The sequence below is a fragment of the Drosophila takahashii genome, chromosome 2R, assembly GCF_030179915.1.
Source record: "Drosophila takahashii strain IR98-3 E-12201 chromosome 2R, DtakHiC1v2, whole genome shotgun sequence".
NCBI classification, from domain to species: domain Eukaryota; kingdom Metazoa; phylum Arthropoda; class Insecta; order Diptera; family Drosophilidae; genus Drosophila; species Drosophila takahashii.
In genome coordinates, this window is record NC_091679.1 from 16536975 (window position 1) to 16549934 (window position 12960).

At 45.5% G+C, this 12960-nt stretch overlaps 1 protein-coding gene across 1 annotated transcript; it reads left to right on the forward strand.

Annotated features, from left to right (window-relative positions):
• The first annotated feature begins 8586 nt into the window (after positions 1–8586).
• On the forward strand, positions 8587–11447 carry LOC123002510 (uncharacterized). The gene is made up of 3 exons (XM_070212044.1): positions 8587–9541; positions 9640–11013; positions 11080–11447. The coding sequence occupies exons 1-3, from the start codon at positions 8587–8589 to the stop codon at positions 11445–11447; spliced, it is 2697 nt and encodes an 898-aa protein (XP_070068145.1).
• Positions 11448–12960: the final 1513 nt, after the last annotated feature.

Here is a 12960-nt window from a genome sequence, read left to right on the forward strand (position 1 = left end):
GATTGCCATTTATTTTGAGAGTCACAAATCAGCAGAATATTTTGATTCATATGGACAATATCCTCAGTTAAAAGAATTCATAGTATTTTTAAGGAAAAATTCAAGAAAATTTGTTTTTAACAAACAGCAACTACAAGGATATTTCTCACACACATGTGGTCATTATTGCATCCTGTATGGGCTTTTTAAAAGTAAAAAGAAATCATTAGTTTGTTTCTTGAAAAAATTTAGGAAGAATGATTTTTCGTATAATGATAAGTTAATAATGAAAATGTTTAAAACAAACTTTAAAAATAAAAAGTCAAAGTAAATAGAATATTATTTAAGATTATTTATTGCTTGGGTTCTATACAATCGTTGGTTTAACTTATAATATTTCAACATAATATTTAGGGCTTCTTGTTTTAAAATCGGTAAGCTATGACACTGACAAGTGTCTGGTCCAGCAGTTGCATCGTCATCACTCCAGGGACAAAGCTTATAATGAAACCCATACTTGGAGTGAATAAGCTCTTTGTCCTCCAAGTCCTCTAAGGTAAGCCTCAAATATTCCAGTCGTCTGGCGTGATCCTCAAAAATCATATCTTCAAATTGCATGAGGAACAACTCAATTTGTTTGGAGTACATTTTTGATTAACTTTACTCTTCCTGGATTAAGGAAAGACTGATGTGGAATGAAGATAACCACTGGCTTATATTGGAACTGCTATTTACTTTATTTAGTTTTTCATTATAAATTCGAACGTAGGAGGGGAAAATCTTTTTATATCTTTCCCTTTATATACAATATGAGAAATTCCATTCTCGCTCAATTTCTTAAAGGGTGTCTTTGAAGCAAACTTGTTACATAACTTCTAGGTAAAAATATCCAAATCTCATCACTGTCCTTGTCTGTTAAATAAAGAGCTATTTTAGTTCCATAAGGTGTTTTCTTCAGTTTACACCCAATGATCTTATATTCAAAATCTACACATAGATTCTCGATTTTTGTATAACCAATCATAGGCTTCAATTGGTTGAGTGTGTCTATAAAGGCCTAAAATACACACACATTAGTTTTCTAGGAGATATACATATATTTAATATGGTACAAACCATTTTGAGCAGCGTTATTTTTATTGGTTCTTTTCAGAGAATTCACTGATGTATACTAACTTATTTATACGATACCGTACAGCCTTTTATACGTTCAAACTGTACACTCTTAAATATATATATATATATATATATATATATAAATTGTATATATATATATATATACAATATTTTGTATGTATAGTTTTTATATAGCGTAGGATAGTGTTCCTTCTACATATATAAGACAAGTTGTATAAAGGATTGTTCAGTTTATTTTATAATTTCAGAATGACCACGTTTATTTGTGAACTCTGTCCTAAAACGAAATCATTTACTACTCGAAACGCTCTGAAAGTGCACACTTTAAATAAACATAATTTTAGTTATGAGAAATCAAAATCAAGCTACTATGTGTGCTGCTTCTGTCCTATAACAAGAAAATTCTGGCTGCGGAACAATTTGCTTATGCACATCCTACTGGTACACAACTTTTCTCTGAAATCACAATTCCACCCTGATATTTGGACGTATCCGAAAATGTTATTAGATAATTCCAATAAATAAAAACTATAATTAAATACAAGTGAATTGAATGTTTATTTATTTTATATATATAAATATATTTTTTTTTTTCGAAAATGGACAATTTTATTACTATTTATGATTGTAGTAGGCTACACAATTGTGTGTTCCAACTGTTGTTCAGTAAATCCAATAAAGGATTAGGAACCTCTTCTATTCCATCAAAAATGTGGTCGTCCTCCGGAAATTGAAAAATTGCTTCTTGGGAGTCCAGTAAAAATGCGTCATCAAATGGTTGACCGTAAATTTGCTGCGCCCAATCGACCGACTCCTCATTTTCCTTTGGGGATGGTACGCCATCCAAATACTGGTTCCAGTCGTCCTTCCAGCTTTCCTGCGTTGAGGAAACACAAGGCCCGAACACATTTCTCAGTGTTTCATTAACTGAGTCGACTTCATCGATGACAATTGGTTCATCGTTGACGAACTCAACAGAAATTATTGAATCCTCCATTTGTGAAATCTAAGTTGTTACTGACTCCACAAACAAACAGTTCTCATTTTATATCAAGGAACATCCACTTGACTCTTGTATGAATGTGTAAGATCAGTAGATGTTCTATTGTTCGATTGGTTAACTGCTATTGAACCACTGAAAATGGAAATTGAGTTTTCTAGTTGTGTGTGTGTGTGTGTGCATGTGTAAGGGTGGAAAAGATCTGTGATGGCGACTCAACAGGAGTGTGTATGTCCAGGTGTTCTTGTTTACTTAGGTGGGTTCAAAAGATTTGTAAAGATTTCATATTATCGCTAACAGGTTTGACAACCTGTACTCTCAGGTTATTTTGTCCAATACAACAATAACTGAAAGTAGCTATGGGTTCTAAAGAAATATCCGATATTGGTTGGTTGGGGGAGGATCTTGTAAAGATTGTAACAGGTTCAAGCCTATACTCTCAGGTTATTCTGGCCAATACAACTTTAGCTGAAAGTAGCTATATTAAAGGCTATTTCACATTTCTTTCATGGTTTAAAAAGGAAATCACACACACCAGGGATTTTCTCAAAAGTAAACTGAATACATTCACTTTCTATCCCACATTTCTGGTAACAGTACACATAAAACAGGTCTTTGAGTAGGCAAAAGGTTTCAATTGTTAACTGCATTGTCACCAAAAAACAACCTCACATCTAGCCAACAATAAAAAAAATCCTTGAATCCTTGAATCCTTGAATACTCATATTATAGCGTTAAAAAGGTTTCAATCCTTCAGAGAGAGGGTGACACCCTCTGGATTGGATTTTCTGTAAAATAAGTATAAAACATAGACTGCGAAATTAATAATTTAGTGGTAACCATTCTAACTTAAAATATAATATTTAGTTGTAATCAAAAATATTCAGGGTAACCTGGACTTGATAGAGTGTTGGGATCAAATGATATTTAAATGATAAGGAAAATTCTTTACAATTATTTTATTCGTTTTAGTACAATCCGTGCACAATGGGTTGATACTTAAGAACTTTACATCACGCGATTTTGAAAATTTTTTGCATATTTTTCCGCAGAAGGGGGGGAGATTGAGAGATAGACATACAGGCGCTTTACCATCCCACTAGCGCCACCTGGTGTTAGCCGGGTTTCAAACCTTTAGCCGAGTTCCAAACCCGGTTCGAGTCTAGGGGAAATGTGCGCCACCTGGATTTAGCCGAGTTCCAAACCCGGTTCGAGTCTAGGGGAAATGTGCGCCACCTGGATTTAGTCGAGTTCCAAACCCGGTTCGAGTCTAGGGGAAATGTACGATTTGTATGTAATTAGTTTTAAAAGCAGTGTCCTTAAAAATCTACTGCATGTCTATCTCTCAATCTCCCCCCCTTCTGCGGAAAAACATGCAAAAAATTTTCAAAATCGCGTGATGTAAAGTTCTTCCTATCAACCCATTGTGCACGGATTGTACTAAAACGAATAAAATAATTGTAAAGAATTTTCCTTATCATTTAAATATCATTTGATCCCAACACTCTATCAAGTCCAGGTTACCCTGAATATTTTTGATTACAACTAAATATTATATTTTAAGTTAGAATGGTTACCACTAAATTATTAATTTCGCAGTCTATGTTTTATACTTATTTTACAGAAAATCCAATCCAGAGGGTGTCACCCTCTCTCTGAAGGATTGAAACCTTTTTAACGCTATAATATGAGTATTCAAGGATTCAAGGATTCAAGGATTTTTTTTATTGTTGGCTAGATGTGAATTTGTTTTTTGGTGACAATGCAGGTAACAATTGAAACCTTTTGCCTACTCAAAGACCGGTTTTATGTGTACTGTTACCAGAAATGTGGGATAGAAAGTGAATGTATTCAGTTTACTTTTGAGAAAACCCCTGGTGTGTGTGATTTCCTTTTTAAACCATGAAAGAAATGTGAAATAGCCTTTAATATAGCTACTTAAATGTTTCTTAGTTAACTTTAGAAATATCATCAACAGTTCAGAATTTGTGTTGTTTCGAAGTTGATGAAAAGTTGAGCTGATTTTTCTAACTAGTTCACTTGCTGGCTGGTTTTCCGCTAGCTGCAAGGATTTATTCGGTCTAATCGTTGGTCCTTGGTCGGTTGAGTCAGTTTCGATGGTTCTTACTTGGTTACCAGTACCTTCAGGCTCAATTATGTCATGATCCACCAATACTAAGTTCTTTAAATGCATCCTTTCTTCATTATGAGAGTTCCTATTTATCCGTTCGCTATCTTTTGTTATTTCGACAGATTGGTTATTTGTACACAGCTCTTCGAGTTGGAGGTCATCCATCAGATTGTCATCCTTTTGTTCCTCAAAAACCGGATGAGGTCCTGCATGATCGTCTACTCCTTCTTCTAAGCCCGGCTTTATTTTTGCAGCACTCGAGGTTTCTGTTTCGAGAAGACCTGTGATTACCTTGCACAGGCTTGAGCCTTCGGTGGGTTTACAGTCGGAAATGGTTGAATCGGTTGCGAACATTGGCTGTCTTCTACTTGGTTGTTCATCCAATATTTCTAGCATGCAAGATCTTCGTTCCAAGAAACTTAGAACGCTTGGTAGAGTGGGCACTTCTGTGGGTGCGTCGGCAGCGTCCTCTAATGCTGCTAGTGTCTTGTGATCGAGCCTTTCTCGTATTAGGAATCCTAAAATTGGATCCCATGTCTGTGTGTCGATTTCTAGACTTTTAAGTGTGCTTAGAGATCTTTCGACAGTATCATGCAGCGCTCGGATTTGAGTAGCCGTCCCATTGATGGGCTCGTGGTCAAAAATCTTTGCGAGTGCAGTGAAGATTAATATTTTCCCATTTTGGTATCTGGTCTTTAATCGTGGCCAGGTGTCTTCATATTCTCCTTGGGAGAATGCTGTATCTGTTAATATATTTCTTGCTTCCCCCTTAAGTGCACCTTGAAGCAGATGTAGCTTTTGTGCAGGAGGGTACGGTTGATTATGAACTAGTTCCATGAAGAGGTCGTGGAATTCTGGCCATTGTAGGTATTCCCCAGCAAACTCACTAACGTTAGCTTTAGTGGCGAGTCATCTTTGCGTAACAGCGTCATCTCGTATTCTTCATAAAGTGACTGTACTTGACACAATTCTGTATCGGCGATGTCTGAAGCGCCTGGAATTACTTCTATCACATCATGAGCCTGTCTCACCAATGCCCATTGCGCATCGATGTGGCGCTGTAGTGCGGGTGTGATGGTAGTAGCATGGGATGCTAGGTTGAGGGATGATTCCATTTCGGTACATCGTAATTGCAATAGTCGGATTGCCTTGCTTATTGATGCGTCCAGCTGCTTTGGTGCTGGTGGTAGTGGGTTTGCGTCTTCTCGTGGTCGTGCCATTTCTCTAATCTCGGTGTCCAGATTACGAAACTGTTGCCACAGATCCTGTTAGACCTGGTAGCGGTGTTCCTTCTGGAGGACCTTGACGCGGTATGCCTTGTCTGGGGGACTTTTAGTGTTGTGCCTGAACTGGAGGGCTTTTAGTGAGGTGCCTGAACTGGAGGACTTTTAGTAATATGCCTGATCTGGAGGACTTTAGTGTTGTGCCTGAACTGGAGGACTTTTATTGAGGTGCCTGAACTGGAGGACCTTTAGTAATGTGCCTAATCTGGAGGACTTTTAATGAGGTGCCTGAACTAGAGGACCTTTAGTAATGTGCCTAATCTGGAGGACTTTTAGTGAGGTGCCTGAACTGGAGGACTTTAGTTTAGCGTGGTTCAAAAGAATCAGTTAATGATTTCTTGTGAGTGTGATCCTTGGAAATGCAAGGATCACGTCGGGGTCACCAATGTTTGATCCCAAGCGTGGCTTGTAGATCAATATAAGTTTGTTACGAGGTAAGTTACGAGGCCTCTTCCCGGAGGTCAGAAAGGAAGACCGCGGAGTTATAAGATGTGTTGATAACTGATTTATTGTGAATTTAGTACTAGCTTATATACTACTTGGATAACACGGAAGTTTAGTGTAAAGAATAGTGGAATTGGTTGTATTCTGAAGTAGGTCAGAATGTTTTGATTATGGTAGCAGTTTGCATGGTTGGGTCGGTTGACTCTGCAGAAAGTGCTGACTGCTTGGCGGGTCAGTGAGACATCGAGTCAACCGTTGACATTGACTATGTAGAATATGCTGATCAGCAAATAGTATCTGCCGTGGGTGTAACTGAACGCCTGATACTGTTACCAATAATACTACTGCTAGAGTTGTTGGTCGTTGATCATGTTGAGCAACATAGAGTATGAACGTTGGTTATGTTGATCAACATTGATAACGAACAATGCACTTGCCAATTGCTCCAAAGCATTGTGGAAAACCCATGTCCTCAAAACCCTTTACGTTTTGTGAGGAGTTGAATAACTCATCACAAATAGCAGCAGCTAGAATAACGGATGGCCGGCCGCTTACCAGTTACGCGGCGAATTTGCGTAGTAGCGGCGCGGCGAAGAGAGTTTGGAGACCAAGAAGTGTAGAGTGAGTGTTTGGAGACTTCGAGGTCAGGAGAGAGAACTCTCACAAAGAGAGTTTGGAGAGTCATGGCGGAGAGTGAAAGAGTGGAGACTCAGCGGGCAGAGCCAAAGTGCCGTGGGTGCAAAAGGAAATAACGGAACTGCACCGGACTTTGGACTCTGCCGTGAACTTTGGACCAGGAGGATGAGGGCCACATCGTAGCAGCGGAGCGGCACACAAGCGTGCCACGTGCACCAGGAGAATCAGCGGGACGGCCCCAAACCCATGGATGTCCAGTTTGAAGCTGGGCGAAAACAACGGGCCCAAACAGGAGCCAGGGACTTTGGACCTGGATTGGAGACTTCGCGGGCAGAGCCAGAGTACCGTGTGTGCAAAAGGAAATAACGGAACTGCACCGGACTTTGGACTCTGCCGTGGACTTTGGACCAGGAGGACAAGTGCCACCTCTCAGCAACAGAGCGGCACACAGGCGTGCCACATCCAACAATAGAATTAGCGGGACGGCAGCAGCATGCAGAAGAACAATTTAAGGCCGTGCGTGAAGGACAAGAGGGTCAAACAGGGACTACGGACTTTGGACCTGGAGTGGAGAGATTCAGCGGGCAGAGCACAAAAGGGAAATAACGGTTCCCGGAGGCCCTATATAAAGCCGCCGGGCGCTGGCAACTGGATCAGTCGATCACAAGGAATCAGTCCGTCAAGATCAGTCAAGATATCAAAGTGAATAACTCAGTCAATCAGTGCCAAGTAATCTACAAGTGAAAACACAAGTCAAGTCGTCGGAAGCAGCGCCGTGGGAGCCTACAAGGAGCAAGATCGCTACGTCGAGACGTTCGGGATTGGATCATCAGGAATCTCCGAATTGAGACACAGGTAGCTGAGGTCCGGAGGGCGTCATACGGCTAAGACAAGGCAAACTGTTCCTACTCCTGTCCGACTAAGGCCTCGCATTGCGTCTGGCGTGTCCCTCAGAGTGAACAGTCCGTTTGTCACCTCAAGGCGCTGTCCTAGAGAGAACAGGCCGTTGGTCATTTCAAGGCGCTGTCCTAGAGAGAACAGGCCGTTGGTCATTTCAAGGCGCTGTCCTAGAGCGACTAGGCCCGTCGTGATTTCAAGGCGCTGTCCTAGAAAGAACAGACCGTTTGTCAGTTCAAGGCGCTGGCCTAGAAAGACCCACGGTTTTACGAGCCGTGGCCGGCGTGTCCGGAACCCCAAGTACCAAAAGCCACGCTACGTCCAACCTCACAACCAACGCACCCCGGAGCAGAGCATCGGACATCGAGCTGCACGGAAACGTCACGAACGAGCTAGCGGGTGAGGCCAGGGTGGAACGTTCGTTTACAGCAGGCGTAAGGCAAGGTGAAGCACTAGGCAGCCTCCAGGTATCTACCTAGACTGTCGGCGCGATCCGAGCAAGAGCCTAGTGGGACCATCCGGGACAGAACCAGGGACAGGCGGTTGTGTGTCTATAGGCGTTGCCCTGTAGAGCGCAGCTCTTGTTCACCCTAGTCTGAGAACGGTGACGCTTCCCTAAGCCCACACGGCTGATCTCCTTGCGAGTCCGAGGCGCTACGTGTGGTCGGCGAGTCAACGCATCGGAGCAGAACATCGCCGAGCGTCCACAGAAAGCTACAGGGAGCCACAAGACCGGAGCACGGCGTCAACGAGGAAGGCGATCACCGAGGCGTCGCACCGTCGTGGAGAGACGAGTATTACTAGAAGGCACCGAGGACCACGAGTGGCGACACCAAGGCCAACCGAGCCATCAAGCCCGCTGTAATCATAACCGCAATAAACCCAAATCAAACCCGTGAATTCTGTGCTTTCTCACTGATCTACTGGGCGGTCACGTTTATATAAATTTGGTGGGACGAACACATAACTTCTCTAAGCTAGCCGCACGAATCTCGTAGCGAGCAGACCTACAAAATCAGTTCGTTACATCTGGCGCCCAAAACGTGATTGTCCCAGCAGTGAAAGCAACGTAAAGCAGAATGGGGAAGAAATGGATTTACCGCCTCAAGACAGAGGATTTTGCCTACGTCGCAGAGAGGCTAAATATCGCTCTGGAAGGAAGAACAGACGACAAAAGGAAGGCATTTTCAGAATACTATTCTGAGACGGAGAACGACCCGAAACTTGCCGGGATCTGGGTCGAGCTGGAGGCAGCATACCCCGAGGAAATAGCCCCTAGCATCACATTGACTCCCGCGGAAGAGGAAGACCTATTGGCAAGCCTGAGCATCGACAATATGCAACAGGAGGCACAGAAGAGAGTGCCAAGTCCGCAGAAGAGAAATACTGAGGGCGCACAGAAAACGGCAGCACCGGTACGGACTCCGACCTCGACACCCAGCCAGCCGGATTATGCAAAGGTTGCGAAACAAGTTCGCGAATGGTCCTTTAAATTCGACGGCATAGAGAAACCGTTCGAGTTTCTGGAACAAGTAGAGTGGTCCGCAAACACATACGGCCTGGATTTGGATATGATTCCCCGCGCCATGCCAGAATTAATGAAAGGGAGGGCATTGAAGTGGTTCATCTCCAACAACAAACAGTGGCAAACCTGGGCGGAATTCATCCAGAGCTTTAACACATACTTCCTGCCGAGAGACTTTTTCTCCACACTTTCGGACAAAGTCAAGCAGAGGAAGCAAGGCTACGGGGAGGCGTTCAAGGACTACATGATCGACATAAGGCCACTTAGTTATTCGCCGACAGAATCCCTCAACATCATCCGGCAGAACTGCACACCGAGCCTAAAGATCGCCCTCAGAGCATACACGGTGGCGGACCTAGATACACTCATGGACCTAGCCGACGAGTTTGAGGAACTGGAGAAGGAACGGGAGACATTTGCCCAGGAGAACAAATTCGCCAGGGCAAAACCAGCAGCTCAGGCGCAAATCACGTGCAGACGGTGCGAGGACACTGGCGACCAGGAAACCCGTGGGAACAGTCAATGGACACCGCACCTACAAGCCCACCGACAGCAGGCAACCAACCCACCGTATGAACGCCAGCGGGCGCCGATACAACACCAACAGAGGCAGCCAACAAACCCCTTGTGGAGGCCACCAATCACAACGCAGAGACCACGGGAGAGCACCCACATCACAGACCCCCAGGAGGCCTGCCGAAAGTGCGGCGGCCACGGGCACTGAGAACGCGGCTGTCGAAACCAGCGTTTGTTGTTCTGCTGGGTGTGCGGCAAAGTGGGTATCAGGAGCGTCGAGCGCTGCCAAGGAGCGGGAAATGGTCAGCGATCTCAGCCGCAGAGAGGCGGGCGGGGATCGCAAAATGCTTCCTCTCCAAACTAACTGGCAAGCTGATCGAGGAGGAGCAGCAGTTGTCCGCAGCGGTAACGATTGGTGGAGGCACGTATAAAGCCACAATCGACACCGGGGCAACAGCGAGCTTCATAAGCGAGGAACTGGCGGACAGTCTGGCTGCCCTTGGAAAGATCACAAGAACAAGACGGCAAGTTAGGTTGGCAGACGGGAGATGCGGCGGGATCAATGCACAGCTGGAGGTAGAAATCGCATTCGGAAATAAGCGATTGACCATGAGCCTGCTGATACTACCAGGGGTAGTGGATTCGTTGGTGTTAGGATGGAATTTCCTCACGCAAGTCGGAACGGAGATAAAGTGTGCTGGACACGAAATAAAAATACCAGCCAGAACCCGACACAATGGGTGGCTCGAGGAAAAGCTATCAGTGGCAGTCATGCAAGAGACAACTGAGGACAACGACACAACGGAATTCCTGGAGAAAGAGCTAGCGGACTTCAATACCATGACGGGAACATCAAACATGGCAGAGCACCAGATCACGATGAAGGACGACAAACCTATCAAGCAGCGATACTACCCCAAGAATCCAAAAGTTCAAGGGGAAATCAATGCGAAGGTAGACGAGCTCCTTCAAATGGGGTTCATAGAGCATTCAAAGAGCCAATACAGCTCCCCCATCGTGATGGTGAGAAAGAAGACAGGCAAGTGGAGACTATGCGTAGACTTCAGGCAGATCAACGCGAAGTCTGTAAAGGACGCCTACCCCATGCCCCGCATAAACTACATCCTAGATCAGCTTAAAGAGGCGCGGTACATAAGCAGCCTGGACCTGAAGGATGGATACTGGCAAATCCCACTGGAAGAAAGCAGCAGGCAATACACGGCTTTCACAGTGCCAGGCAAAGGGCTATTCCAGTGGAGGGTAATGCCATTTGGTCTGCACTCGGCTTCTGCAACGTTCCAACGAGTTCTGGACCAAGTAATCGGACCCGAAATGTCACCGCATGCATTCGCCTACCAAGATGACATCATAGTGATCGGACGCACGCTGGAGGAACACACAGAAAACCTAAAAGAAGTGTTCCGACGCCTGAAGGAAGCAAACCTCAGGACTAACCCGGAAAAGTGTTAATTTTTCAAGAAAGAGCTGCTGTACCTAGGACACCGAGTGACTAGCGAAGGAATAGGTACAGATCCGGAGAAAGTTGCGGCCATCGCCGAACTGGAACCACCCTCAATCGTCAAAGAACTTCGGCAATACCTGGGAGTAGCGTCGTGGTACCGCCGATTTGTGCCAGGTTTTGCCAAAATAGTCAAACCATTGAACGACTTGTTATGCAAAGGCAGTAAATGGGAATGGACACAGGAGCACCAGATGGCATTTGAGGAAGTTAAGGCTAGACTTGTGGCAGATCCGGTATTAGCATGCCCGGATTTCAACAAAACGTTCACCCTGCAAACGGACGCCAGCGACTACGGCATCGGAGCGATATTAACCCAAGACACGGAAAGAGGGGAGAAGGTCATATCCTATTCAAGCCGGACGCTCAACGGCGCTTAGAAGAACTACTCAACGACAGAAAAGGAATGCTTGGCAATTGTCTGGGCGATCCGAAAACTCAAGCCGTATCTGGAAGGTTACCACTTTAAAGTAGTAACTGACCATATGGCTCTGAAGTGGCTCAACAGCATAGAAAGCCCTTCAGGAAGGATCGCCAGATGGGCCCTGGAATTGCAGCAGTACGACTTTGAGATAGCGTACAGGAAGGGACAGCTGAACGTGGTGGCAGACGCTCTGTCAAGGCAGCCATTGCCCGAAACGCACAGAGGCATAAAAGAGACATCGGCGGCAGAAGCTTCAGCAGCGTGCAGCTGGTTTCAAGAAATGTGCGACAAAATAAGGACCCAACCGCAAAAGTACCCGGACTACGTTATGGAAGGCGAGAATCTGTACAGGAGCATACCGCATAGAGCGGGCAGTGAGGACGTTGTCACATGGAAGATGTGTGTCCCGAGAGCCCTACGAGAAACAGTACTGAAGGAAAACCACGACACACCAGCAGCTGGGCACGTAGGAAGCCGAAGGACAATAGCACGTCTGGCAGCCCGATACTACTGGCCTGGTATGCATAGAGACGCCAAAGCCCACGTAAGGAAATGCGAAACCTGCATGAGGTTCAAGCCGAATCAACCCGCAAGAAAACCCGACGGAGCGAGCAAACAGGACGGTCAAAACGATGATTGCACAGTTCGCAGGACAAGATCAGCGAACATGGGACGAAAAGTGGCCTGAGATCATGCTGGCCGTCAACTCAAGCATATCGGAATCCACTGGATACACCCCATCGTTTCTTACCCAAGGCAGGGAGCCACGACTACCGAGCGCCCTTTACGACAGAGAAACCTTAGGCACCGGACGAGCCACGGAAGCCCCGGATGAAAACGCGCAGAAACTAAAAGAGATCTTTGAGATCGTAAGGCGGAATCTGGAGAAGGCCTCCCAGGAACAGGCTAGGTATTACAACCTAAGGAGGAGGCAATGGACGCCGGCGGTGGGCGACGTAGTCTGGGCTAAGGAACACCACCTGTCAAAAGCTGCAGAAGGGTTTGTCGCAAAATTGGCACCTAGGTACGACGGGCCCTACCACGTCGTAGACTTCGTCTCCCCGGTGATCTACAAAATACGGAACGTAAACACGAAGAAAGAACGGACCATACATGTAGTCGAGCTCAAACAGCAACAAACACAAGACACAAACGAGCAACAGCATCAGGCAGACGCAACCGAGAAACAACAACATTGAAGACTCCAAGGATACGAGGACACGCCAGGGAACCGCCGAGGAAATTCCAGGGAACAGCCGAGGACAAGCCAGGGAACCGCCGAGGAAACTCCAGGAAACAGCCGAGAAACCGCCAGTAAATTGCCGAGGACACACCAGGGAACCGCCGAGGAAATTCCAGGGAACAGCCGAGGACAAGCCAGGGAACCGCCGAGGAAACTCCAGGAAACAGCCGAGGAAACGCCAGTAAATTGCCGAGGACACGCCAGGGAACCGCCGAGGAAATTCCAG